The sequence below is a fragment of the Leopardus geoffroyi genome, chromosome B1 (assembly GCF_018350155.1).
Source record: "Leopardus geoffroyi isolate Oge1 chromosome B1, O.geoffroyi_Oge1_pat1.0, whole genome shotgun sequence".
In the NCBI taxonomy this organism is placed as follows: domain Eukaryota; kingdom Metazoa; phylum Chordata; class Mammalia; order Carnivora; family Felidae; genus Leopardus; species Leopardus geoffroyi.
The window spans coordinates 185,683,006-185,710,729 of NC_059327.1; the positions used below are offsets into that span (position 1 = coordinate 185,683,006).

At 46.1% G+C, this 27,724-nt stretch overlaps 1 protein-coding gene across 9 annotated transcripts in view; it reads left to right on the plus strand.

Annotated features, from left to right (window-relative positions):
- CCDC149 (coiled-coil domain containing 149) overlaps positions 1-27,724 on the plus strand; it is a 96,380-nt gene that overhangs the window by 63,394 nt on the left and 5,262 nt on the right. For 6 of the 9 annotated variants that reach the window (XM_045474372.1, XM_045474369.1, XM_045474366.1 and 3 more), the window contains 8 exons: positions 3,860-3,976; positions 4,631-4,803; positions 5,551-5,623; positions 7,042-7,126; positions 9,181-9,325; positions 18,855-18,931; positions 20,795-20,827; positions 26,143-26,259. In XM_045474372.1, the coding sequence (XP_045330328.1) occupies positions 3,860-3,976; positions 4,631-4,803; positions 5,551-5,623; positions 7,042-7,126; positions 9,181-9,325; positions 18,855-18,931; positions 20,795-20,827; positions 26,143-26,259 (820 nt within the window). The remainder of the gene's footprint in view (positions 1-3,859; positions 3,977-4,630; positions 4,804-5,550; positions 5,624-7,041; positions 7,127-9,180; positions 9,326-18,854; positions 18,932-20,794; positions 20,828-26,142; positions 26,260-27,724) is intronic. The other 3 variants (XM_045474375.1, XM_045474373.1, XM_045474367.1) reach the window with 1 other exon arrangement.

The window sequence follows — 27,724 nt, forward strand, 5'->3', positions numbered from 1 at the left end:
TCTGTCTGGGGCATTGAACACAGGAAGTGGGTAGTCACCCAACTTAAAAAACTTTCTCTCTCTCTCATCCTCTCTTCCTCCTCTTTTTTTTTCTTTCCCTCATCTTTTCGCCAAGCACGTATGCTTGAGCCCCTAAGTGAAATGTTCACTTAGAGCAACCCCATTCCTTCTCACTGCATGCTTACAGCAACCCTCCAAGGAAGCTATACCATTACCCTTGTGTTGTTTCAGTGCAAGATACTGCAGCCCAGGGAAGTCCCGGCATGGGCCAAGGTTGCACAGCTAGCAGACTGTGGAGCCAGGACACAGACCCCAACCAAGACAGGCTCCAGAGCCTGCGAGGCTGGTGCCCTGGAAGGCGGGTGAACTCTGCCTTCGGCATCCCTGTCGCAACCCCCTCCTTGGCCCCTTGCACTTGACTTGACTTGCACTTGACTTGACTTGCACTTGGGCTGCTTGCACTTGAGTTTCAGACCAACTAATGATCCAGCGATTACCAGTTTGGACCTCACTTTAAAAAAAAAAAAAACAAATGTTTCAACCAGTCCAGCCCTGCAATTTAATAGACAATATTGTATGCATATTAAACACCAAATGATTGTTAACATATTTATTGAGGCTTAACAGGCATCCGGCATATAAAAGATGACTCTCTTATATGGCTGTCAGACCTCAATAAACATGTTTAATAATTAATTGGCATTAAGCAAACATAATTGCGTGATTCTAAATTAGGTGTTCAGTGAAGCGTACTGCGAATGGAAAACCACCGTAGTGTTTTATTACTTAAAGTTCAGGCTGTCAGTCTGGCTTTTCACAGATCAAGAGAAGTGCCCTCCGTTCAAAGCCGGGTCAAAGGCCGCCTGTTGCCTCGTGCCAAAAAAAGGCACAAGCCTTCTTGCTCCTAGACCCTTTGCTCCGAGAAATGTTTCTCATTTGGTTAGCTGTTTGTCTTTCTGTATGCCCTCTTGGGGTTCCGAAAGTCCTGAACCGAGAAGCTGTGTGATGTAAAAGATGGTTTCACGTGTCAGCTTTCAGCTGAATTGACCAGTTCTGCCATAAACTCCTGCTTCCCCTAATACAGACGATTCTCATTATTTGCTGTAGTTCTGCTCTCTAAATTCTCTACGAACAGTGAATTAGCAAATACTGACCCATCGCTCCCAGGAGAAGCCCAAGACCAGGTTCCTTGGAGCCTCTGGCCACAACGTTTTTATCAATTAACACATAACTTTGCTTTATGTGTGATTCTGGTTAAAGCCACCTTATTTAATTTATAGTGTTGGTTCTGTGACATTGAACTCAGGGCCTGTCGTGCTGTAACTCATGCCCGACACGTATTCTCTGTAAGGCACCTCACAGCCTATCTGGGAACACTAGATAGCACTTCAGCACTAGGTATTTTACGTAGCAAAACACCAACAAAAAACACGAAAGGATGAACAGTCATGGCACTAAATAGACCACGAAAGGGGTATTTATTCACGGTACCAGAACTGAAATAAGGCAACACGCGTTGCCTTGTTCTACCTCAACTGGGAATGCGCCTGTTGGATGATTCACACTTTTTGCACCTCTGTACTTCTCTGCACATGTCTGCCCGTGATGCAAAAGCACCATGCATGTTGATTTTGAGATTGCAAACACATTGGCAGTAGGCAAATTCACAAACACAGAATCCTCCAGTAATGAGGATCAACCGGAAGCGGGTTCCATTAAGCACAGCCATCTGGATACCTACGTGCCATACGTCCTCCGCCGGCTCTGTGTGCAGACTTCCTGGAACGTTGTCTGCTCAGTATCAGTGATGCTTTGGCTCGTAGTAGGTGCACAATTAATGTCTGTCACATTCAATTGAGTGGTTTTCAAATAAGGACCCCAAATAGATGTCACCTGAAAATGCTCTTTGCGGGGCACCTGGGTGGCTCAGTGGATTCAGCGTCCGACTTCGGCTCAGGTCATGATCTCATGGTTCATGGGTTGAAGCCCCATGCTGGGCTTTGCACTGACAGTGCAGAGCCTGCTTTGGATTCTCTGTCTCCCTCTCTCTCTGCCCCTCCCCTGCTTATGTTCTCTCTCTGAAAAATAAATAGACATTAAAAACAAAAAAGAAAATGCTCTTTGCTTTTCTTTGGGCATCATTACTTTCAGCGTTCACTGCTGGTATATCTTGTTTCAGTCTTGTTAATATTCTACCTTGGCTTTTAACTTTCTATCTCTCACCTGCCCCCAAATCCTTTAGAGACTTGAAAATCCATTTCTTTACCAGCAGTGAAGCCCTTAAGATCCATGCTGGAACAAGGAAGAGCATGCCCCAAGCAGACCCTAATGGCTGGGTTGTGAAAACCTGTCTCCAGGATCTCATCCATCTACGAAGCCCATCCACTCACACCCTACAGGGAGGTGGGGGAGGCAGGCTTACAACCTTTTTAGAAGAAGCATCGGGAAGAAGTGCCTAACTTGAAAAATTCACTCTAATGGCAACCTGTTTGGCACTGAGATAGGCACCTAAGGGATGTTCTGGCACCGTGGGATCATCCTGGGGTCACAGTTCCCATCGCGGCTCTACCAGAAGGTTTGCGGCTGTGCGTAGAGCTAGGTTCCAGAGCCTGGGGCAGCTCTAGATTCTCCAGGGACCCTTTGGAAAGAGACATTTTGAAGACTGGAATTTTATCTATAGGGATTTTTAAAGAAAAGCCTGTTACGAAAGTTGTGTGTGCTTACTTGAAAAGTTAGACAACAGAGATCCAAACAGAGACCATGCAAGCTTCACCATTACCTAAATGTGCACATTTAAAAATGTTGATGTATTTGGTCATTTTTTCTTTTGTGCCTGGGTTCTTAGTGTAATTTCAATTATGCTGCAAATGGAAGTTAGTCGTCTGCTTTTGGTTCCCCGCTTAGCATGCTATCATAAGCATGTTCTGCGTTATTACACAGTTCATCACCCTTGTGTCAAACAGCTGCAAACTAGCCCATTGATTGATCGCTAGCCATTCCACTCTTGTTAGACTCTGTTTCTCATTTTTTAGCTCTTTCTGTGAAGGACAGTGCCATCTACTTTTTCTCTTTTCCTAAAGCTAGTTGCATGTCTGGGATTGCTGTCAGCCCAGGTTTTCAGAAGCAGGGTTACTGGGTCATTAGTGGGGGCATTCTTTTTTTTTTTTTATTTAAAAAAAAATTTTTTTTAACGTTTATTTATTTTTGAGACAGAGAGAGACAGAGCATGAAGGGGGGAGGGGCAGAGAGAGAGGGAGACACAGAATCGGAAGCAGGCTCCAGGCTCTGAGCCATCAGCCCAGAGCCTGACGCGGGGCTCGAACTCACGGACCGCAAGATCGTGACCTGAGCCGAAGTCGGACGCTTAACCGACTGCGCCACCCAGGCGCCCCAGTGGGGACATTCTTAAGGCCCTTGATGATGTAGCCTCAGTGTTCAGCGCGTGGGAGTATGCCCGACTCACCAGACCCTTCTTAACCTTGTGTTACCATTTTTTAATCTTTGATCTCTGACCCAGAGTTTTTTCCTCACTGTGGCAGTGCTGTAAAGGACATTCACCTTCAAATGCCCAGGACTGTGTTCCTGTTAGACTTATACTGTATATGCATGCACATGCATGTGTGTACAAAGTATAATATATATTATATTTGGTTTTTTAAATTCATGATACTGTCAAGAAGTTTCTTTGTCTTGTGCCCTTCCTTAGTATATCTTGAAAAGTCTTACCTTCCAAAATTTTCTGCCCAATATGCTTGAGTATTTGTTTGGATCTATTCATTTTAACACACATACACCCATTCTCTCTCTCTCCCTCCCTCTCTCTCTCTCTCCTTTCCTTTGCTACCAATGGAAAATGCAGCTCTTGAGAATGACAATTGCCAAACAGAGGCTCGGAGACGAAGAAATCGGCGTGCGACACTTCGCAGCTCATGAGCGTGAAGACTTGGTTCAGCAGCTGGAGAGAGCCAAGGAGCAGGTTATTGCTAACATCTGTTACGAGTGGGGGATGTGTTTGTACGGTCGGACTCTGTCCCCTGTTCCTCAGAGAGGGTGACGTGCCTGGGATGCTAGTCAGAGGCGGAAGAGGGTGTAATGCGTGCTTTTACTTCCTCTGTGCTCTGCGAGTTCCAAGCCTCCCTCTTGGGGTCCGGGCTTCCTGCACGTGTGCCCTCCTACTTTGGATGCCATTGTTCTGAACGAAAGAAACGCACCCCCCCCCACACACACACACACACTCAGTATAGACAGGGACAAAACGTGACCCCCTGACCTTAATCTGCAAGTTTCCTGAAATGCCGAGCGATGCTTTTCAGGTAGAATCTCAAAGGGTACAGAGCCCTATTTAGGGAACGAGGAAGAGAGCCTAGACTTCCCTTCCTTCTTTTGCTCATTGGTTTCGAAGAACAGGACAAGATTTCTGCGTCTCGAGAAGCTTGAAAAAGTATGCGTGTGTAAGACACCGGCTGCCCTTCTCAGCGTCTGGATTTGCCCTCTCGGAGCCTCCGGCTTGGGGGCGAGCTGCCGCTGGGAGGGGGTGGGTTCTGCTTCCAGGTGGCCCTCATCCTATCTGAGACATCATGAGTGTCGGGCAGGAAGTCTGTCCCTTCCCTTAAGCTTTTATTGGTTTCAGATTGAGTCTCTGGAGCATGACCTACAGGCCTCTGTGGATGAGCTTCAGGATGTGAAAGAGGAGCGGTCTTCCTACCAGGACAAAGTGGAGAGGCTCAACCAGGAGCTAAACCGTATCCTGGGCGGGCACGAGAACCGTCTCATCGACGTGGATGCCCTCTGCATGGAGAACAGGCAAGTGGCCGTGCCCCCGCGGGTGCTCTGGGGGCCATCTGCAGCCCCAGGGACGTTTGAGGGAATTGCCTTACAATGGAAGGGAAGTCTCAGCGCTAAAATGGTGACGTCAGGGTCGTGGATGAGTTCTGAAAGTCAGAAAGGAAGCACCACATACCTATATGCCTACATACGAACCCCCTTCTCTCTCTCCTCTCTCTCCCCCTGCCCTCCCCACTCCCCAGTTGGGCAGGAGGGGTAGGGAGCCAGCAAGAGCTGCTCGGTATTGCTATCAAGGAGGGGGAAACGAATAAGAAAATAAATTGAGAAATTCCCGTAGCTGTTTCTCTTCCCCGAGGCAAGTTTCAGTGCGCGCGCGTGTGTGTGCGCGTGTGTGTTTGTGCGTGTGCGTGTGTGTGTCTAACTTCATGTTATGTCTTGTGTCGCCTCTTCCTGCCTGCCTTCCCAGTGGAATCATCTTAATGAGAATTATGTGGAAACTGTGTTCATATCCCGTAGGGGATCTCTGCAGAAGGCTGTTCTAAAGTGGGGTTTCTGTGATTTGGGCATATTTGACCTTGATCGCATCCATTTAAGAAGAGGTCACAAAGATGCATTTTTCTCCTCCTTTTGGTGGTGAGAAGGCATCATATGTAAAAGATGGCTCTTGGGATGTGTCCTTTTCTTTTTTTTCCCCCCTCTCCTACTTGAGTGTATTTTTTTTATCTTGTCCCCAAACACTCCCTAGTTGAATGTTTTCTTTTCTAGGTACCTTCAAGAGAGACTAAAGCAACTTCATGAAGAGGTCAACCTCTTGAAATCAAACATTGCCAAGTACAAGGTAGAAAGTCATGGTGACACTAGTGATGATTCATTATCGCGCATCTAAATGCCATTCTATTTTAATTCCCTTTTATGTGCCAAAGACGTTTGAGTACTTGCCTGCCCTCCCAGACAGCATTAGAGCTTTAACTGAGGTAACCAGGAAGAACTATACCCCAAACGACAAACACAACAGAAACAGCTCTTGTAAGAGTCCCTTCTGTTGCCATTACTGGGACAGGGCACACAGAGACCGCCCGAATCTGGACACGGCCACGTTACGGCCTCGGTGCACGTCGAATTAGCTTTGTCTTCCCCAGCTTTTCTGTGCAATACGCTGCCATCAGACGCTGTTTGTCGCATAATCATCCCTAAGAAAATGGTTTCTGAGCGAGAAAGAAACAGAGATTGGGAAATCACGATCCGAGAGACAATGTTCACGTCACACTAAAAGGACAGAATGTTTAAATTCTCCCACTGTTGTTTAGACTAATTCCGGCACCATTAGCTTGATAATATCTATTTCTGCAGATGTTCGTTGTGAGCGTTATAATTAGAAACGTCTCCTGGGCTTCTCTGCTTTGAAAATAGATTGATTTCTCTTCCTGAGGGTGAAGTTTTACAGCAGTCTCGATGCTTGGGAGAACCTTCTCGTTTTCCTGGCTTTTGACGTTAGCTTTTTTCCTCAGAAGTCTCTACACTGCTCGTCCTCTTCCATGCGGTGGGGGCCACACTTTACGTCAGTCTATATATACGCATGGAGCCAAAGAAGAATACAGCTTTTAAAGTTGTATAATTAATACATACATTTAAAAAAATGTGTGTATGCATTCATTTAACAGCCTTTATTCGGTTCTTCTACGTGCTAAGCATTGGCTAGACAGTGCATCTCAATTTTAACGTAGGGGTCTGTTGTCAGAATGGCACTCTGGTTCACATTCACACTTCCTAATCTTGTGTCCGTGACCGATGTCATTCTTTGACCATGTCTTCTTCCAGCCCAGCCACGGAAGCCTTCCAAATACTAATAATGATCTTTTGGCATTGGTATATGGAAATAAACCTGTTCTCCATCTCATGTCTATTCAGAAGGGGTTTCCATAACTGGTGACTTCACACATTAGATGGAATTCTTGCTTCAGATTTGATTTAATTTAACAAATATGCACGGAGTGCCTTTTATATATAGGAGAAGGTAATTACTGTCATTCTGCTGGGCACCAACTTAAAAAAAAAAAAAAAAAACACCTCTTTACCAGATCCATACATTTCATAACTCTTTGGCAGGGACTCAGAATTTTAAAAGTTGGGTCCGCATCTGGAGTTTGCCAGGGTTCTTGCATGCCAGATGGGAGGATGCATCTACTATAAGGAGGTATTTTTCTATTGTTTGGCTTTTTTGATAGAGATTTGTATTTTCTCCCAATGCTGCTTTAGAATGCTCTCGAGAGACGGAAAAACTCAAAAGGCCAGAGTAAATCTAGCAGCAGTGCGCTAACTGGAGTCTTGTCTGCAAAGCAAGGTATGGTTCGACCTCTGATGACAATCCGGTGCTGGGGCTGTGGGTCTACATCTCGGTTTATGGGTTGGGAACCAAGCGGTTCTTAAAACAGCCTTCCCAAACCTGCCTCTGCATCAGCATTGCCTGGAAGGCTTGTGAAATCACAGATTACTGTCCCCTCCACACACAGAGTTTTTGGTTTAGTAGGTCTGGAGGGGGGGGCGGTGCAGAGAATATGCATTTCGTAAGTGTTCCCAGGTGATGCTGATGCCTGTTCCGGGATCCTGCTTTGAGAACCTCTACATTAGATGTTTTTCTAATGACGGGACCCCATTTGCATCTGTTCCCCTCCCTCCACTGGGCTCTTCTTTCAAGAATGCTTCCCCCTACCCTCTCATCACCAGTTTAGCATCACTGAGTACATGTTCCAGCCTCCTCGAGTTTCTCCTTTTCCTGGCCTCTGTGACCAGAATAGAAAAGTCTCATAGCTGCTGAAATCATTTTATCATGGAACATGTGCCTTTTTCAAAGAAGCTTTTATTGATTGCAATTTTGTTCCTCCTCCTTGTCGATTCTGATGAAAAATAATGATCTTCCAGGAACAGGCCAGGGGAATAAATAGCAGAGAGCTTGCTTCTGACACTTAATATTTGGGAATTCAGTTCTCAACGTGAGCCTCAGGTTGAACACGCTCGACTGGCCCACTCTCGGGCTGCCGGCCGTGCAGACCAGAACAATCAGGCGGCAGTCTTAATCAGAGCTACAGTGGCTGGGGGAAAAAAAAAAAGAAAGAAAAAAGTGCTGAATCTCCAGCCCACCTAATAACCAAGGCACTTGTCCAAGCAACTTTTGTTTTTCCACTTGACTGAAAAAAGGAAACCCTAGAATTGTTTTTAAACAGAAAACCACAATACTCCACAGAAATATGGAGTGGCTCATGTGAGGTTAGCCCTGGGTACCCCTGACAGCCAAACATGTTCGAGTGGTGAGATCCAGCCTTGCACTGATGTGGGGAATGCCAGCCATGGCCAAGCAGAAAACCTGGCACAGCCTTTCTAGATAACCCTTTGGCCACCCATATCGAAAAGCCTTGAACTCATCCCCTTTGAGCAGCAAGAAATAATGACAGATGTATGAAAAACTTATTGCTTGAAGAAAGCTCTTCCTGCATTACTTAAAATAAAAACAAAACCCCCAAAAGAAAAACCCACATAGGAAATAACATAAATGTCCAACAGTAATTGAAGAAGTTACTCTATATTTTATATATGGGCTAGCAAGCAGCCGCTCTACTTTATGTTTTAAAAAATATTAATGATGAGGAATAGGCTTAAGTGCAAAAAGAAGAGCTTTTTCCCATTTTCAACGAAAAATGTATGAATTTGTGTACCTGCATATAAGCATATAGGAAGTGATGCTCAAAGGTAGACAGATTTATTTGTTTCTGTCTGGTAAGCAAGTCCAAGTGGTATCTCTTTTGTGGTGACTCTTAGTTCCTAAAAACATGCATGCACAAAATATATTTTGTATTTTAAGTAATGCCCTGTATGATCTTCCCACCCACCGAGCATACCACATCGTAGGAAACTTTGCCACAAAGCGAGGAGCTCAGGGCCAGACTCATTACCATTTGCGAGGCTGTGTGACCTTCAGCTAATATTTTTAACCCATTACCACCTTGCATTCCTGTCCGTGAAATGGGAATACATAATACTTCCCAGGTGAGTTTTTTTTCTTTTTTTTTTTTTTTTTTAATTTTCAGCCTCAAATGAGTTAGTATGAAAATGTTTTGAAAGGGCAAAAGACTGGACAAATACAAAAGATTATTATCCTTTTAAAGCATTGTTGGTAAAAGTCCACGAGAACTTCCTCCTTTTACTTGCCGTTTACCCCTCATGCTGAATTTTATTTTGTTTTACTTTTGACACGTGATGCGGATTCTTCAGTACAACATCGTAGCATTTAGGAGCTGGGAACGTATCCCAGCTTTGTTATCCAGGAAGAATGGACATTGGTTTGCATTCCAGCGTTTCAGAAGGACTTAACACTGAGTTGTAAACTTTAATCCCACCTAGTTCAGGATCTGTTGTCTGAGGATCATGGGTGCAGTCTCCCAGCTACTCCACAGTCCATTTCTGATCTGAAATCTCTGGCAACGGCCCTACTAGAGACAATCCACGAGAAGAACATGGTCATCCAGCACCAGAGGCAGACCAGCAAGTATGTAGATAAACCCTTGGGTGGGCGGTGGGTGGGAGAGAGGTGGGACACTGGCTACCTACCAGCAGTGGGTAGCGGCCGGGCGGGTCTGCAGGCCTTTGGGGGAAGCGGGGGAGCCCTCACGTCAGGAAGGAAACTTAACTAAACTGGAACGGTCCATCTGCATTATGACAACATCTTGGCCATTCGCCAGATTTGGGTGAGGAAATACTACCTGTCATTACATATTGAACACTTACTCTGAGCCACTCGCTGAGAAATGCATATTACACGGGTGATTTGGGTAGTGCCATTGCCTGGGGAATGTAACCTACCTCTCCTGCAAGGTTTCCTTCAGGGGAGGCACCTCCTCAGTGCCATCTTAGCCTCCAGCATGACTTTGAGGGGTTCGGACAGAGAGGAACATCAAGCGTCAATTTCCACAGGCAGCCAGCCGGGCCCAGAAGGGAGTGTTGCGACACTCTTCCAGATAAGCAAAAACGGTGGTGGGACAGAACTACAGTCAAAACACAGTGTGTTGGTTTTTACAAACATATTGACTACGAGGGGCAACATCAAGCAAGTTAAAATAGCAATTAGAGACGCATGAGGAATTGGAGGTGTTCAGACGATGGTGAATATACAATAAGTTAAAGCAACAAACATTGCAAACAGAGCTGGTTCCAAGGGCGAGCCGCCATGCTCAAGAAAGGCCCACACTTGGTCCAGGGCCCCCCTGTCGCCATCTTGAAATCCTTCGTCACTGTCTAACGAAGAGGCCTGCGTTTCCATCTTTCACATAGCGGGTCCTGCTTATAAAACCTACTCACAGAACCAAAATGAAGGCGTGGAACGAGTGAGGAGGCTTCCAGCAAGGAGGAGAGGGATGAGGGAATCAGGGGCCTGGCGAGGGCGGGGGGCACAGGGAGAGAGGCAACCGGAAAATGATTGAGAGTATTGTAAAAACAAAATAGAAAAAAAAAAGAGAGAGAGGGAAGCAAGGAGTGAAGGAATGATCACGCAGGAGATGAAGATATATATAAAAGAAGGCAGAGAGCAGTGGAGGGAGTCTGGGCAATCTCAGAGGGATGACAAGGGTAATTTATTGACAGAAGAAGTTTTTAAAATTCTCTTAAAAGAAATCTTAACCAAGGAATGAAACAGTCAGGTGTTAAAATTCAGATACTTCTCAGGGGAGGGAGAAGAAACGGAAATCTCCCCAGAATAGGTACCAGGTCTATTTAATTCAGGAAGAATCCCCTGCAGCCACCAGTGTTCCACACGAGCCTTCTTTGTCCTCACTGACTCCTATAAAGCACCCACTGGGGCTCTTTCAAAACTTGTCAGGTCTTCTAAACCCTAGACTATTCTCAGCAGGGAGCCTCGGCTTCTCTTTGACCGAGAAAATAGATGCTACTCACCATGAAGCCCAAGACTTACTCTCGGATGGAACCAGTGCCTTCCACCCTCTCCCCCATCTCTGGGAAACACACTGGCCCGCCCTCCTGTTGGTCCACACCGTCGTCTCCTGTGCACTCCTCCTCCCACCTCTTCAACGTCTGCCCCTACCCTGGCTCCTGCCTCTTCACCCAGAAACCACACAGAGCTCCCTGAACCCCCAAAGCCTTTCCGCACTCTGCAGCTCCCCTCAAATTCCGCTTACCTAGTGTCCTTGTGAATAAGGACACTTTTAGTTATTCAACAGCTACCCCCTCAAAGTGTGTGTGGTGGGGGGGCGCCTCTGTCAGAATTACCTGGAGGCACTTGTTTAGAAATGCAGATTCGGCTGGGGGGGGTGGTCATTCTGGAGGGAGAGGAGGGGGTGTCAGGGTTCTGGATCTTAGCACACACCGCCTAGGGGGGAGGGGCTGCCGTGCAAGGGAAAGAAAGACCATCTAAGCTTCAACACCTCCCAAGACTTCTTCCCAAATTTTCCACAGCAGGGTCTCCAGTCCCCGCCAAGCCCCACTTTCTGAGTCTGTTTCTTTTCCAGTTTCTCTGCATCCCAGTTCCCGTCTTGCACTGCTCTCTCAGAATTCCTCTGACTTTCTCCGCTTCCTCTTCCCCTCGATTCGCTCCGCGTTCCTCCCTTCCACCCCAGGCCTCTGTCAGGACTTCTTTTCTTTTTTTTTTTATGTTTATTCATTTTTGACAGAGAGAGAGAGGGAGACAGAGCATGAGCGGGGGAGGGGCAGAGATCGAGCGAGGGAGACACAGAATCCGAAGCAGGCTCCAGGCCCTGAGCTGTCAGCACAGAGCCCGACGCGGGGCTCGAATTCACGAACCGCGAGATCATGACCTGAGCCGAAGTCGGTCGCTCAACCTACTGAGCCGCCCAGGCATCCCCTCTGCCAGGTCTTCTGCTCTTCTTCCCTACCTGGGAGGGGGGCATCCTTCCCCCCCCATCTTTGCCTCTGGCTCTCTGCAGGCTCTTCTCAGAAGTCGTGTCCCCACCTCACCATCAAAAGCGAGACCCACATGGCCAGCTGCTAGGTTGACAGCTTCCCCCTGATACCCTTCAGCTCCTCACATTCACCAAGTCTCGACTCTGGGCCATCCATTCCTTAGTTTGCTTTAAGACCCTTCAGGGGTGCCTGGGTGGCTCAGTCAGTCAAGCGTCTGACTCTTGATTTCCGCTCAGATCATGATCTCGGTTCATGAGCGTGAGCCCCATGTGGGGCTCTGTGCCGACAGTGCAGAGCCTGCTTGGGATTCTCTCTCTCCCTCTCTCTCTCTCTCTGCCCCTCCGCTGCTCTCTCCATCTCTCTCTCTCAAAAAAAAAAAAAAAATAATAATAATAATAATAAACTAAACTAAAAAAAAAAAAACCTTCAAAGTGCTTGTGCCCTTTGACCTACATGGTCTGCATCTAGGAATTTATCCAAAGGGAAAAAAGATCGGAATGATTCCCTAAGATGCATACATAAGGTGTTCACCATGGATTTGTTTATAAGAAGGAAAAAAACCAGAAACAACCCAAGCATTTTTATGTTGGAGACTGGTTAGGCCTAAGAGAGGATATTATGCAGCCATTTAAAGCATGATTGGAAGAATATTTAATGGGGTCTTCCCCCCATCCTGACATCCCGGCTCCACAAACCTCCACATCATGCAGGTTGAAGCTGTTCCAAGACCAGAATGTTTATCCATTAGAATCACTGGTCTCTCCCAGGACGTAGAATAGTGCTGGGCCCCTAGTAGGTGCTTATGATTATTTAATGAATGGATGACGAAACCATCTTCTAATCCTTTGTACCTATCCCCCCCCCCACCTTTTTAAAATCATTTTTAAGGGTTTATTTTTATTCTTTTTTTTTTTTTTTTTTTGAGACAGAGAGACAGAGTATGAGCAGGGGAGGGGCAGAGAGAGAGAGAGAGAGACAGAATCCGAAGCAGGCTCCAGGCTCTGAGCTGACAGCACAGAGCCCGACACGGGGCTTGAACTCATAAACTGTGAGATCGTGACCTAAGCTGAAATCGGACGCCCAGCTGACTGAGCCACCCAGGCGCCCCTGTTCCTACTCCCTTAATACTCTTCATGGTTTTCATGCATTCAGTATGTATTTTAAGTCCTTGCCATGGGCTTTCAGTGCACATGTCACCCCTGCCCCCCTACTTTGTCCCCACCAGACTATCACTTGTTCCTTGGGAAGACCTTCCCATCTATCCTCCAGCCTCAGACCCCAGTTCCTCCTGCACAACCTCCAGCCCCAGCGCTCTCATACCTGCCCTCCAGCTGAACACATCACAAGCCTCCACTAAAAAGCTGGACTTTTATTTTTTTGCTTGTTTGTTGCAGGTTTTTATTTAAATTCTAGTTCGTTAACATATAGTGTGATATTGGTTTCAGGAGAAGGCTGGACTTTTAAAGCAGAGTCCGGCTGCCTGCCAAACTCAGGGACCCCAAGCCATCAGCCTGACACTCCTACCTGTTGGGACACACTGATTCCCTAACGCGTTCCTACCATATCCTGCACGGCCAGCACACCCCCCAGGCTCCGTTGGGCTCTCACCCTCTGTTGAGAAACAGACATGTTCCTTTTGCCAGGTTTGATTTTGTTGTAATGCACCTTTTCATTTTCAACTATTGTTTAATAATTTTGTGCCATCTCGTGGTGCAAATTTTAAAAGGTTAAATAACAATAGGTCTATTGGTTACTACTATCACTCAGCCACCCAACTCCTTTCCTGGAAGAAACCACCATTTCTTATCTCTTACGTATCCTTTCCAAGGATGCATATGTAAGTAAGTGTATAATATATTTACATAGACACATATAAATACTCATGTATATTTATATAGAGATATTCTTTTTTCTTTCCGTCCTTCTTTCTTTTTACAAATGGTAGCTAGTAGGCACCAAAAAGCATTTTTTTCACTGTTTTGCACCTTGCCTTTTTTCCCCCGTAACAATAGATCTTGAAGATTGCTTCATATCAGTACATAAAGTACCTAATGTGCCATTTTTAATACTTAGAAGGTCTTAAGTTTCGTACGTTCAATAAATGTTTTCTTTGGGAGCATGTAAAGGAACTAATTAGACAACAAATGGAGTGGGAACTAGGAATAGAATCTGAACTTGGTCTGCTTGCTGTTATCCCCGTTGAGTGGGCCCTTTGTGACTAAAGTAATAAAATAGTTTTGTGTTGGTGGAGCATTGTGAGAATATTCTGTTCTGTAAGCGTGTGCTCCCCCTACTGGCCTTCCGCTGCCCGACAGTTTCCCCCCACTTGGAGAAGGCCCAGTGGGAGCCATCTTGAAGAACTGATGAATCCAGTTTGGCTTGAGGTGCTTATCACCAAAGAGCTGGCAGTTGTCTGACGCTTGCCAAAGAAGGGATGAGGTTCATGTGACCTAACAACAGGTAGCAAAGCAGTTGTGGAAGGGGCAGGTGTTGAAGTCCTATTTTCCTGAACGCCACATTCAGTTTTCCAGGCAACGCTTTGCCGGTGGTTGGGTGCTGGTGGTGGTGGTGGTGGTGGTGAATGAGTAAGGACACGCTGGTCTCTCACGACCCTTCCTGCTGTGCTCACACTGTTTTTACTGCACCGCCCCTTCCCTGGCCAATGGCAAGTAGCTTGAAAGTTCAAGATATTGATAGCAGGGTGAGCTCTGATCTCAAGGATCAGAGTGGAGATTCAGAAGGAGGCTCCCTGAGGTGGAGGTGGGGGCAGGGTTATTGCCAGGCGTGTGTAGAGCCATAGTCCCTTCTTCCTCTTTGGACCAGGCTCTCCCCGGGGGCCCTCACTCTGGAATTTCTGCTCCCTGTGTTGTCTGCGGAGCAAGAGCAGAAGTACCGTGGTGGTCAGCTCCTGAGTTCGTTCTCTCTTTGCAGATGTCCTATGAGGTTGTCACTATCAGAAACTACTACTGAAAATCTGTCTAGAGGCCTGGCATCTTGGGGAATTTCCTAGACCACTAGGCAAACATATGCCGAAATCCCCCCTAAAACAAACCATAGCTAAATAAAAACCTTATTTTAAAATCTCCCCCCATCCTACAAAAAAAAAAAAAAAAAAAACCCAAAAAACAAAAACACCTCTCTCAAACCTGTTTATGCCTCGAGCGACTGCCCTAGCTGTCTCCTCCCATTCCCTGCTAAACTACTTGAAGAGTCATCTGTATTCACTGCCTAAAGTTTCTCCTAGCCTGCTTCTCTCAACCCTGTCACTTGGATTCTGGGTTTCACCCTCTCCACCATCCTAAAACATCTCTCTCAAGGGTCAGGCACATGTTCTCGGTGGACTTTTTCAGCCAGTGTGACCGCTTTCTAGAATGAGGCAATATTGACCACACCGTCCCACCTGGAACGCTGTCTCCTCTTGGCTTGCAGGTCCCACCTTGCCTGGTTCTCCTCTTCCCGGTCTACCTGTGCCTCTCGAGTCCCTTCTTCCCTCATGTGGGAGGTACTCGAGACTCCTATTCCTCTGGCTTCTCACCCTCTGCTGGTGAGCAGACCTGCTCCCCAGCCTCCGTGCTCCTCTCTGCACTCCCAGACTTTCCTTCTCCCACGTGGCCAGCTGTCGACATGGATATCCTGTCACCCACCCTCACCCACCTCCCAAATCCCTCACCCACCTCCATGTTATTACTCCTTTTGGTTGACTTCCCACATCCCCAGTGGCTTGTTTTGGGCCCCCACCATCGCTGACTTGGGCACCACCCTTCTGACTGGTCTTTCGGTTCCTGCTCATACTTGGTGCAGTTCATTGTCAACTCCACATCAAGAATACTTTCCCTAAACGCCATTATGCTGCTTCTCTGCTTAAAACCTTCCAATCTTTCCCTGTTGCCAGTGTATAAAAGTCTCACCATTCTCAACACGGCAACAAGATCATTCCTGAGCCGAGTCCCTCAAAACCACTCTGGATCCGTCTTTCCTTGACTCCACTTCTTGTCTGCAGTTCTCCGTAAGTGCTTGTGTACGTTCAGGGCCAGGTTCTGATTCTGGACCTTCCGCTTACCAGCTGTGTCACCCTGGACAAGCTAGTTGACCTCTTTGAATCTCAGTTCCCTCACATACAAACTAAACTTACTAAGGGCTGCCTCACTGGTTGTTGCAAAGGGCTAAGGGAGATCATATCTGTGCAGTGCTTAGAGGAGTACCTAGAAGAGAATAAGTGATTGATAAATGTGATTCAGACCTTCCACAGGCTCTGTACGTGTGTGTATCTCTGTGTGTACACGTCTGTCTCCCACCAGACTTTTAGTCCCTCAAATACAGGGACCCAGGCTGCTTCCCTTCATCATCCCCTACCGCCTCAATAATTGTGCGTTGAATCGGTCTAATTGAATTCAAGGGACCCTGTTCCTACTTTGCTGTCTTCATCTCTGCATACCGCCACCTGTCTCCCTGCACCACACCACATTCAGTGGACGCCCTGCCATATTTGTTACATGGGAAGCCAACAGGGGAAAGCCTTTTTTGTCATTTGAGGAATCTTGGGTTATATTGTTCGGGTCAGCCCGGCTGCATCCATATTTCAATTATGAACAGTGTTTAAGACTTGTTTTTTTAATGTTTATTTATTTTTGAGAGAGAGGGCGAGAGAGAGGGAGGGAGTGGGGAATGGGTAGAGAGAATGGGAGACGGAGAATCCCAAGCAGGCTCCGCACTGTTAGCACAGAGCCTGATGCAGGGCTTGATCTCACCATCCATGAGATCATGACCTGAGCTGAGACCAAGAGTCAGATGCTTAACCAACTGAGCCATCCAGGTGCCCCGTGAACAGTTTTTTAAAGAGTCCTAGTTCCAGACGCAAGAGTGCTTGTTTTAAAGTGCCATTGTTAGGTGTTGGTTAAGAGCCTGCACTTTGGCAACAAACCGAGGTGTGACTTGAAATCCAGATTCATCACCAGCCGAGTCCTGCTTGTGCTTTCAGGCACGTTAACTAACTTCTGCGCCTCTGTTTCCCAATGGGAGTAATCGAGCGGGATGGGCTGGAAGAGAGCGCTGGGGGTGGGCAAAAGATACACCTTGAAGATAAACTGCGTGTCCTTGAGCAAGTTCCTTAGGGTCCATGTGTAAAAAGAAGATAATAATACAGTGTACCCCGCAGGGTTTTTGTCAGGTCAGCTGAGATCACGTAAGTTCAATAAGTGTTCAGCACGGGCTCTGACTCATACCCAGGACTCGGGAAAGATTAGTTCTGCTGTTCATGCTAACAGTGGTGTGGTTGCTATTGTTATTGATGACGTTATTGCTACCATTGCTACCAGTCCAGTTTCCACTTGGTCCGTTTTATTACCTCCAGCTCTGTATCAGATGCCTATGTCAGGCCAAAGAGAACAGTCACTGCTGACAAACAAGCAGGGTCCCTCAAAGTAGGGGACACCAGCAAATTCGCCTCAGCCCATTTCTGGGAGACAGGTCTGTGTTATCCGGGAACATCAGTAAAAAAAAGAACCAAATGTCTCTTCACCACGCCTTCAGACGTTGTTCTGATGGCATCCTTCAGTATACACAGAAGAGTTAAGCCTTATCTTCTGTTTTCCAAGAGGCAGCCACACACAGATGATCTGATCTCGTTAAGAAACAGGCATCAACTTGAACTCTGCCGTGATTGCATCTCAAACCCATCAACTGGTGAAAAGGGAGCTTGGATCAGAAGGTCTGAGCAAAATATTGAAAGCGAGATTACGAAGAATGGTGTTTATTGAAGGGTCGGTGACACGAAAGCAGAATAGACCCAACAAATAGGGTGAAAATGGAAAGTAATTGATAAAGACCTCGCAGAATTTAAGACTTAAGGAAAAGAAGAAAAGCTCCAGGTACCTAGATGAAGAAAACCACATATAGTAACGTCAGAGTTTTCTGTGAACTCAAAGGGAATATTAATTAAGATGCTGCAAGTCAATTCAGGTAAAATAAAGATAGATCCAAAGCCATATATATACGTGCAGATATATACATATTCATGCCTCTGTATGTATGTGGGTGTGTGCAGCTATCTCTGGAATATAAAGAGAGGTAGGAGAACAATTCTGGCATTCTGATTTCTCCTGCTGAAAGGAATCGAAACTTTACCTTGAAGGTGATTTCCGCATCATGTTAGCACAGCAGGGTCAAGAAAATCCCCCAAATAATATAAAGACTGGTTTTTCAATTCCCAGGCCAATGGAAAGTGATTGAAGTTTTAGATGACTATGGAATCATTTCGCAACTATATTTAATGTCACGTAGAGTGAAACATGGGAAATATATGCCCACATTTATGTCTTTCCATGCATGTAGACCAAGTTTGGCCTCCAAGTAAACAGCATAATCTTTTAGATCTACGTTCTAGAACCTATATGTCACAATGAGCCAGAATGGTCACCTTGGAAAGCAATATAATTAATTATTCTAGTGATTCTGCAATTGCTAGAAGTTCTTTTGCAATGCCTATTTCTTAATTCCTTCCACAGATAATTACAGGCCTTGAAAAAAGGAAGGCATTTTGTGTAATCAAATATGTTTATCGAACACCTACCATCAACCAGGCATTACGCTAGGTAATAAGGGTGGGGACGTCAGTAAGACGTAGGTTAGGTATAAGAAGGCAGATCTTATTGTTTTATTGACTCAAAGCAACTTTACCAAGCATGTTCACCCACCTTATTTGTTAGAGTTGGTTGTTTCCAGAACTCGCATCCACTCTCAGAGAATCAGCTGTGATACTACTAAGGGTATTCAAAATGAATTGTAATCTCTAGCAATGAGAAATTCCCGTATAGAAATTGTGTAAAATATTTGGGCAATGATGGAATAATTGACGTGGGAGAGGACTCGAATGGCAACATTTTAGTATTTTTTTAATCACTCGTTTTTATATGTTTTCATATGTACTTTCAATAGAATGTATATGAATATATATTCTTTACACGCGCGCACACACACACACACACACACACACACGCACACACATACACTTTTTTTGCATATACCTTAAATATCAAAACATTTTCTATCAGGGCACTAAGGCGTTTTCCCAAGTAGCTTGCTCACAGCCCTGAGAGCCGATAAGATACTCATTAATCTGTCTGTTGCTATTTTCTCTCATTTTCCAGAATCCTAGGGAATCGCGTGGCTGAATTGGAGAAAAAGTTAAGAACTCTGGAAGTTTCTGGTTTGTGGAGTCTTCCAGGTAAGCAGATCTTCATGAAAATTCTTTTCTCTCCTTTTTTTTTTTAAGGAAGCCCTCACATAATTTGCAAAGAAGATTCTACTTTTTAAATGTCCTTTTATTTGAAGATCGTTGTGGAGAAATCTACAAGCACTTTAAACTTAGAAGCCATCAATTTTGGAAAACAATCGGGAGAACTCAATAAATATACAAATTCCCATCTATGGACCTATCAAGTTTCACTGACCTAAATTCAGAAATTGTCATTGTATGTGTCTGTGTATGCTTTATTTTTCACCTTTGTGAGTGTAGTAAATTGTTTCTTTTCTTTTTTTTTACCCATAGGTATCTTATAAAGATTTGTTCATTTTATTCTATGTTTTTAAGTTTATTTATTTTGAGAGACAGAGAGAGCACACATGAGAGCAAGCAGAGGAGGGGCAGAGAGAGAGAGGGAGAGAGAGAATCCCAAGCAGGCTCCACGCTGTCAGCGCAGAGCCCGACATGGCGCTCGATCTCATGAACTGTGAGGTCGTGACCCGAGCGGAAGTCAAGGGTCGGATGCTTAACCACCTGAGCCACCCAGATGCCCCAAGATTTGTTCGTTTTAAGTATGATCCCTAAAAGGAATATAAGAATGTACAAAGGTTTGTACAATTTAATCATCAATCTAAAACTGAATATAAGAACTGACAAAAATTTATTCTATTTATTATTCCTAAAAATGCATATAAGAGCTAACAGTTAGTTCCGCCTTCTTCCCTTCTCTTGCCCTATCCTGTTTGTTTGTGCAGCTCAAAATTTTCTGGGGCACCTGGGTGGCTCAGTCGGTTAAGCGTCCGACTTTGGCTCAGGTCATGATCTCGAGGTCTGTGGGTTTGAGCCCCGCGTCAGGCTCTGTGCTGACAGCTCCGAGCCTGGAGCCTGTTTCAGATTCTGTGTCTCCCTCTCTCTCTGCCCCTCCCCCACTTGCACTCTGTCTCTCTCTGTCTCAAAAATAAATAAACATTAAAAAATTAAAAAAAAAAAAAAAAAGAAAATCAGAATTTCCTTTGGAGATTTTTCCCCACAATTGTACTCTGCCATGAGGAAACTCTGATGCCTCACTTTAATTAGCTATATTTATCCTCTTTGTCTTGATAAAATACCCCCTTCGTGAGACCCCCGTCAGCTATTCCCCTTTGCTTTAAACTCTCCAGAAACTTGTATTTATCATTTTCCACCACCCACTCTTTCCCTAGAAGCAACATTGTACACATATTTTTAGTTACTTAACCTTTCTGCACAAACCAGCCTCCTGTACCCTTGAATCGTATCAGTTGCTTCACGGTAACGTGTGAGAAATGAAAATTGCCATAGGGACGTGGACAACACGTTTTCCTAACGTAAACCTGAATAGCTGCCTTAGTTTGTCTGCAAGTGTGTTTCATAAATTGGAATTTTTAGCAGAGATTCCTTGAACTTGATGTCAAAAGACCTAACAGAACTAATTAGTGGCAAGTGCCATTCTGGGGATTTGAATGATCCATTTTGCACAAGAACCTTTTGATGCAGTTAAAACCTTATCTTCTCTGAAAGCCTTTCTTTCATTGCATTGAATTTCAACACAGGCAAATTTATCGTTTATTTTGTGCAGTCAGATTGCTATTTCTGTGCCTGTACTGGAGTTTTGACTTTTTTTTTTTCTCCAAGTGATTTAGTGAAATTTCACAATGTTTTATTTCTACGATTTATGTAAAAAGATGGAAGTTGAATAAGTAAAGGAATGCCGAGAATTCTCTCTCTCTCTCTCTCTCTCTCTCTCTCTGGTGATGTTTGGTCTGGGTTAGAATGGCTGTATTATGCACTAACAATTCTTTCTTTCCTCTTTTTTGCTGCCTGAAGGCCTGAGCTACAATGTTTCAGTAGGATTCGGGAGTATGTTCTATTTAAAATATCTGTGTTTGGGTCTGGTATCAGCAGTGCATTAATAACACCCCTGCATGTAAATAAATAGGAATGCATTCTCTATGTATCATTGCACTTTTCTGATTAGAGCAGTCAATTGAAATAGAGAATTCAATTAGTACAAAGCAAATATTGAACGGTAAAATTAGCTTTCAGGGACCCAGCTAAATGGATTTTATGCCATGGCTGTGTTCGTTCTAGTATCCGGCCCCCACATAGACACAAAGTGAGAGGACAGGAAAAAAAAAAAAAAAACAAAAAAAAACAAAAAAAAAAAACAAAACGGTGGGGATTCCCCAGATCTGATACAGTTTAATGTAAGGGAAAGAGCTGCTCTGGTACACTTGTGAAGGATGTTACAATGAGGCATGGCTTGCGATCATTTCTAAACGCTGGTGAGAAATACAAGGGAAGGGCCTCTTGCAATATGAATCCAATCAGGCCCTTCTATCTGCTCATTGTTGACGGTGTGCTTTTAACACACCAAACAGTGGAGCAGGGGGTCACTCTCCTCCTTCCTCTCTCCTTCTCTCCTCTTCCCACCACCCCCCCCCCCCCCCCCGCCACCTCCTTCTCTTCCTTTCCTCTTCTCCACCTCTTCCTCCTCTTCCCCTCCCCAGGATGAAGCCATATCAGTGTTTCAGCCACCTGGAGGGGACTGAGTCCCGGTAGTTTCAGACAATTGCTAGCTCTCTCTTATTTGCTAGCATCTTGAAAGGATCAGTGTCTTCTCCAATATATCAGCCCATCAGCATGTTGATACCTTTTTGAGCAGCACCTTTGTGAATTCAGTTCTGTACGGGGCATTCTAGACATGCCCCTTGCCCCCTTCCAAGAACCCATAGTCCCATTAGGGCAGCAAGATGCATACACATGTGGCAATGAGAAGAAAGCACGAAGTGATATATAACTAAGTGCTGAGTGACAAAGGTGTTAGTGTGTGTGAGTGAACGATGTGAAGAGTCATCAAATGTCAGATCTGGAAGGACAGCTGAGAGCAAAGCGTTCAAGGATGGCAAATCCTTGGTGTATATTAGAACACACCCATTCCCACATCAGCGGCAGACATTACTAATCAATCACATGACTCTTCCATACTGATCTCATATGTGGCCTTCAGAACAGACATCCCCACTGGCTTCCCAGGAAGCCACCTCTTGGTTGGAGTTGCCATGTGAGAGAAAACATTTCCCTTTCCTGATCTAGTCCAACCCCCTCCATTTTTGATGAGGAAACAAAGGCTCAGGAAGTACAAGGGTACCTACAGCCACCGAGGCCGGTACTGGAACTCAGATGTTTCCACCTGTCCTGGGGACCTGCAGTTCAGAGAAGAGAAGAATGGGGTGAGTCAGATCACCCGGGGACTGGATTTCAAAGCAAAGTGGATTGGAGAAGAGGCGTTCAGAGCCAGAAGGGTCTGCCCTGAGACTCCGAAGGACTGTGGTGAATTCCGCCTCACTCCACGCCAGGATCACCGCTGGGCTTTGAGCATGCAATGAGTTTTCTCTGAGTGTCTTCTCCTCCCTCCTCACTCTCTGCGCCCACAATATGTAGTTCTTGATGTCGTTTAGAACTGTGGAAGGTTTGGGATCTTGCTGGGAAGGCAAGTTCGACAACAGCACAGCCTGCATGGAGAAATCATCTGGATAGGAGAGGGCACTCCAGACTATTTAATCGGTTCCTATGAGGCAGAAAGGCATGGGGCTCCTGCGAGAAGGAGGGGATGCTGACCTGGTCCCCCAGGAGGGAATGACACCCCCCAGCCTCAGCCTTCCAGCCCTTTGCTGGCCTCTGCAGGGAGGGGGGGGGGTGCTTGGGGGCTCTGAGAGGAGGTTTCCTGGACGAGCTCCTGCTCTGAAGAGAAACACTGAAAGCCAGAAAAAAACCTGGCAAGAGCAGAGCCTGGCTCCTTGAGTTTTTCATTTTACTTCCCTCTTCTCCACTCTAAGCATCAGCCTGAGGAGGAAAGTGTGCATTTTGAAAGTACTTGGCACACTTTGGAGAAAGGAGAGAGGGATGTTGTGTTACAGGGAATCAAGAGCCCTCCCAGACATTCACACGCCCAGCAAACGGAGGTGCCTCTGTGGCCTTCCACACCGCCTGTGGTCTGACTCCTTGTGGGTCACCTGGCCTCTCCCCTCCTCCTCCAGATAGAGGCATCACAATGAAACAATGAGACAGCAGACCATCAGATTAGAGCTCACACTCATCAGCATAGATGGAATCCAGACTTAGAAACGATAGGACTGCCTTCTGATAAGCCTTTGAATCCTTCACACGCTGCAGGAATGACAAAATCTTGGCATTTTACCTCCAGATCAGGAAATGATCTCTCCAGGCAGGAATTTCAGGAAGTATTTATCTTCTCCCCACCCCCCACTTTGGTTGGCCATGGAGAGTGATGGCTTCAGTTTCCCTTTGCTAACGCTTGTTGCTCAGACTCTTGGAGAGGTTTCATGGTGCTGGCTCCAGCATTTTTGAGGAGCCACTGTGGAAAGGATGATGTTCTGTGGCTGGAGAGGGCCACAGAGACATTGCACCCTAGAGAATTCCTCATGCCGGGAGGAGGTGGCCCTCAGGCCACCTTAGTCACTCGGCTGCACCCAGCTCCCAGCTCAGCCGGTAATTCTGATTCTTCAGCCGCCAGGGCAGAGGGGACTTGGAAGACTGGTTGGGACACAGAGTGGCAGAGTGTGTCTCTTCCTGCAAGAACGGGTCTACCTGCTAGAGAAAGCTCAAGAAACACAGTCCTGCTCCTAACTTGAAGACAGTAACTGTTGCCTTGATGGAGAGAAGCAAAAGAAGTTCACCCTGAGGCATCTGCTATGGGTTCATAGTAACCACTAATCCCTCAAAGTGTTCCCAGATTGGATCTTTGCAGCACAAAGGGAGACCTGATGGTGTTTATTTCATCTGAGGGCCTCTTAATAATATCCCAACCTGTACATCTACAGTTCTCTTTGGGACACTTCTCCAGACTGTGTCCCTGAAGATTCTGGAGCTTTCTCCACATCAGACACTAGCTGTGCTGGTGGGGAGCTTCAGGATCAGCTTCTATCAGATTTCTGTTCTCCTGGGATGACCCTCAGCAGACACCAGAGTGCCGTGGCTGCTAACAACATATGCCATCTGCCCGAGGGAGCAGCAGGCACCTGTGCCCACCAAGACCTCAGAAGTCCCAAGAACCCATCACCCATTTATCCAGACACTTATCAGCTATTTATTAAGCACCTCCCATATGCCGGACTCTCTACTACAGTCTTGGAAATGAAGTTCCCTACTGGGAAGCCAGTATTGTAAACAAACTGAGGGCTCAGGGGTGCAGTCCAAGGTTCAGCTGGTTCTCTAAGGGAGGGAACGTCTTTATAGAAATACCATTCTATATCTGCTGAGGCTGAAGCAGAGTAAAATCACAGAGCTTTAGGGCCCCTGATGTGAGCCCCAGAGAGACTGAGTAGCTTGGAGTTAGAAAAGGTCTTGCTTAGAGTGTGATGCTAAGTGAAATAAGCCACACAGAGAAAGACAGCTACCATATGTGTTCACTCTTATGTGGATCCTGAGAGACTTAACAGGAACCCATGGGGGAGGGGAAGGAAAAAAAAAAAAAAAAAAGAGGTTAGAGTGGGAGAGAGCCAAAGCATAAGAGACTCTTAAAAACTGAGAACAAACTGAGGGCTGATGGGAGGTGGGGAAGGAGGGGAGGGTGGGTGATGGGCATGGAGGAGGGCACCTGTTGGGACGAGCACTGGGTGTTGTATGGAAACCAATGTGACAATAAATTTCATATATTTAAAAAAAAATAATAAAGTGGCATAAAATTAGCACTGTCCAGAAAGAAAGAAAGAAAGAAAAAGAAAGAAAGAAAGAAAAGAAAAGAAAGAAAGAAAGAAAGAAAGAAAGAAAGAAAGAAAGAAAGAAAGAAAGAAAAAAAGAAAGAGGAAGAAAGAAAGAAAAGGTCTTGCTCAAAGTTGGACTGCTAAGGCTGGATCCATAGCCCTGGGGTTTTCATTTTGGGCACTGCAGTTCCCACCCTCAGAATCACAAGGCCTCGTGGACAGAAATCTGGGATCAGATTCTGCTTGGCGTGCCCTCCTGACCCCTGGGCAGTGTCCCTTTATGTCCACGTGTTTTGTGTCTGTGTGTGTCTGTGTCCATGAGCCGCACTGTGTCCAAAGCCACACTTCCCTGCTCCTAACTTCCAGAACTTGCCATGGCCTCAACAATAGAGTTGTAATGGTCTTCTTCATTCCTCAAACTTTCTCTATCCACTTAGGGAGTTCATACTACAAGTTCCTAATAGATGAAAGAGTTTGGCCAGTATGGGACTAGATGTTGTAAGTGAACGTTTAGCTGTGATAGTTTGGGGGACCTGATACTATCTTCCACATGACAGAGTTAGTACTCAGTCTACATGATTAAATTGAAATAAATCAAATATAGTGTATATGGCAAGTAGAGTGTGTTTATTTTTTTTTTAATTAAAAAAAATTTTGCTTACATTTATTTATTTTTGAGAGACAGAGGAAGACAAAGTGGGGGGGGGGAGGGGCAGAGAGAGAGGGAGACACAGAATCCGAAACAGGCTCCGGGCTCTGAGCCGTCAGCACAGAGCCCAACTTGCGGTTTGAACCCACAAACCGTGAGACCATGACCTGAGCCAAAGTCGAACATTTAACCGACTGAGCCCCCCAGGCGCCCCTAGGGTAAGGGTTTAGAGGGTATGTAGCTGTCTACACTGCAAAGTAATAATTTCAAGATGTGACATTCACTGAGCACTAATGAAATGCTTAAGTGCTTCACACGAGTCCGTTCATTTCATCACAATTACCTGGCGAGGTGCATGCTGTCCTTCCTCATTTTACAGAGGAAGGCTCTGAGGCTTAAGTCCCTTGTCTGAAGTCAGCCATCTAGCAAGTGGCGGGGTCCAGAACACAAACCGTGTAGCAGTCCCAGAGCCTGCACTCACGAACACCCCGCAGTGGTTATCCGTGCTCTCACCTAACCCGGACCAAAGCCATTCGGTTTGTGGCCAACATAACAAACGGTGGCATTTATTGGCAGCCATGTCCCAGCAGACTCTCAGGACATTAGACAGCTGACCCTGCACCTCCCTGCCTGGTCATCACGCTACAGAAGGGGCCGGTCAGCCATTCCCCTTCCACGGCATGGCCTGTGATTAAAGAAAGTGCCTTGTTCACCCAAACGGCCAGTCCATTGTGTGGGGTGAATGTAACTATAACCGCACTGGTGACATCCTGTGTCCATTTTCCCCTTTTCCACGACAGGGGGCAAGGACACCATACTGTTTGGCGACCCCGCTGTTCCCACCATACAGAGATCAAGGTCTCCCCTGCTGAAGTTCATCGAGCAGCCTGCTGAGAACAAAACGAATTCCAAGGACGGTCAGTAAGCACACTTTGATTTCTCTGTCTCTACCTGATCACAGAGGAGGGGCTCAGTGGGCATCAGTTCTTCCCCTTCCTACAGCTTCTGTGGCCCCGTGGGGTCATTCCTTGCATTTCCTCTTGTTGTTTCTATGGGTCTGTCTTGTCTGGAGCTTCCGGCCAAAGAATGCAGGCCTCTAGACTCAGAACAGTGGCATCAAGGTTAAGAGAAAGGGCTCAGGATATGAACAGGTCGGGCTCATATTCCAACCCCATATTGTGTTGGCTCTGAGAAGTGGGACTTCTAACCTCTGCACGTCTCCTCACCCACAGAATGGTGAGATGATGGTGCCAACCTCAGGGAAATCTTGGCCCATTGTCTGGCACAGGTTAAGTGTCCTGGGAATCATTTAAATGGAGAATAAAAGCTTCTCCTCTACCAGACACACTTTCCAGAGGCAGAGAGTTTTAAAGGTACCGTTGAGGGTGCCAGAGGGGCCCATCTCACAATGTGAGATACAGCTATCTTCCCATGTGGCAGTCTTGTTTCCCCAGCTAAACTATCTATCCTTCCTATCTTTCCAAGTTTCATCTGTCTTCTTTTTTATCCCTAGTGTGATCGCCAGCTTCCAGGATGGCCCCCAGTGATCCTCACTTCCTGGTATTCATGCTCTCGCATATTCCCCTCCGCATCGTATCAGGGTTAATCTGGGTGACTAATAGAATACAAGGCACAAATAACCTTATGTGGCTTCCTAGGCTGGGTCATAAAAGACATATGGGGTCTTCCTTTCTGTCTCTATCTTGAGTCATCCTCCCTGGAGGAAGCCGGCTGCCATGTGCTGAGGATACCCAAGCAGTCCTACATGCTGTTCATGCGGTCTGGAACTGAGGCCTCCCAGCCACCAGCCGTGAAGCAGAATCCACAGCCCCAGTCAAGCGTTCAGATGACAACAACCCCAGTTAACATTTTGGTGACAGCTTCATGAGAGACCGCTAATGAGAGCCACCCCGATCAATTGCTCCCAGGCTCCTGAGTCTCCAGCTGCTACGTTTTGAGTTAACTTGTGGCACAGTAGCACGTAACTCACATACGCAGCTTGCAGGAGCCAAGGGTCTCTCCCCGATTCCGGTATTTTCTCTCCGTCTCCTCTCGCTCTGAGTCATGTCTGCAACCATCAGCGCTATGAAAATATTCTCGAAATATTTTTCCAGCCGGGTCCCATCTGCAGAGTTACAGTCCCTTATTTGCCAAAGTCCAGACCTTACCACCTAAGTATTCTGTGGGCTTCTCAAGTATGCCGTCACCAACTCTCCACGCTTCCTCCCTTTTTTTGCCACCCTCTCGGCTCTGCAGCTGCCTTTGGAGTCCTCACCGACCCCTGTCAGCTGTCCTTCCTCATCGCATCTGGTCTGTGGCCACTCTTCTTCAGACCTTCTCCCACCTCCATTCCTCCCGCCTCTGGCTTGGCTCAACCCTCTT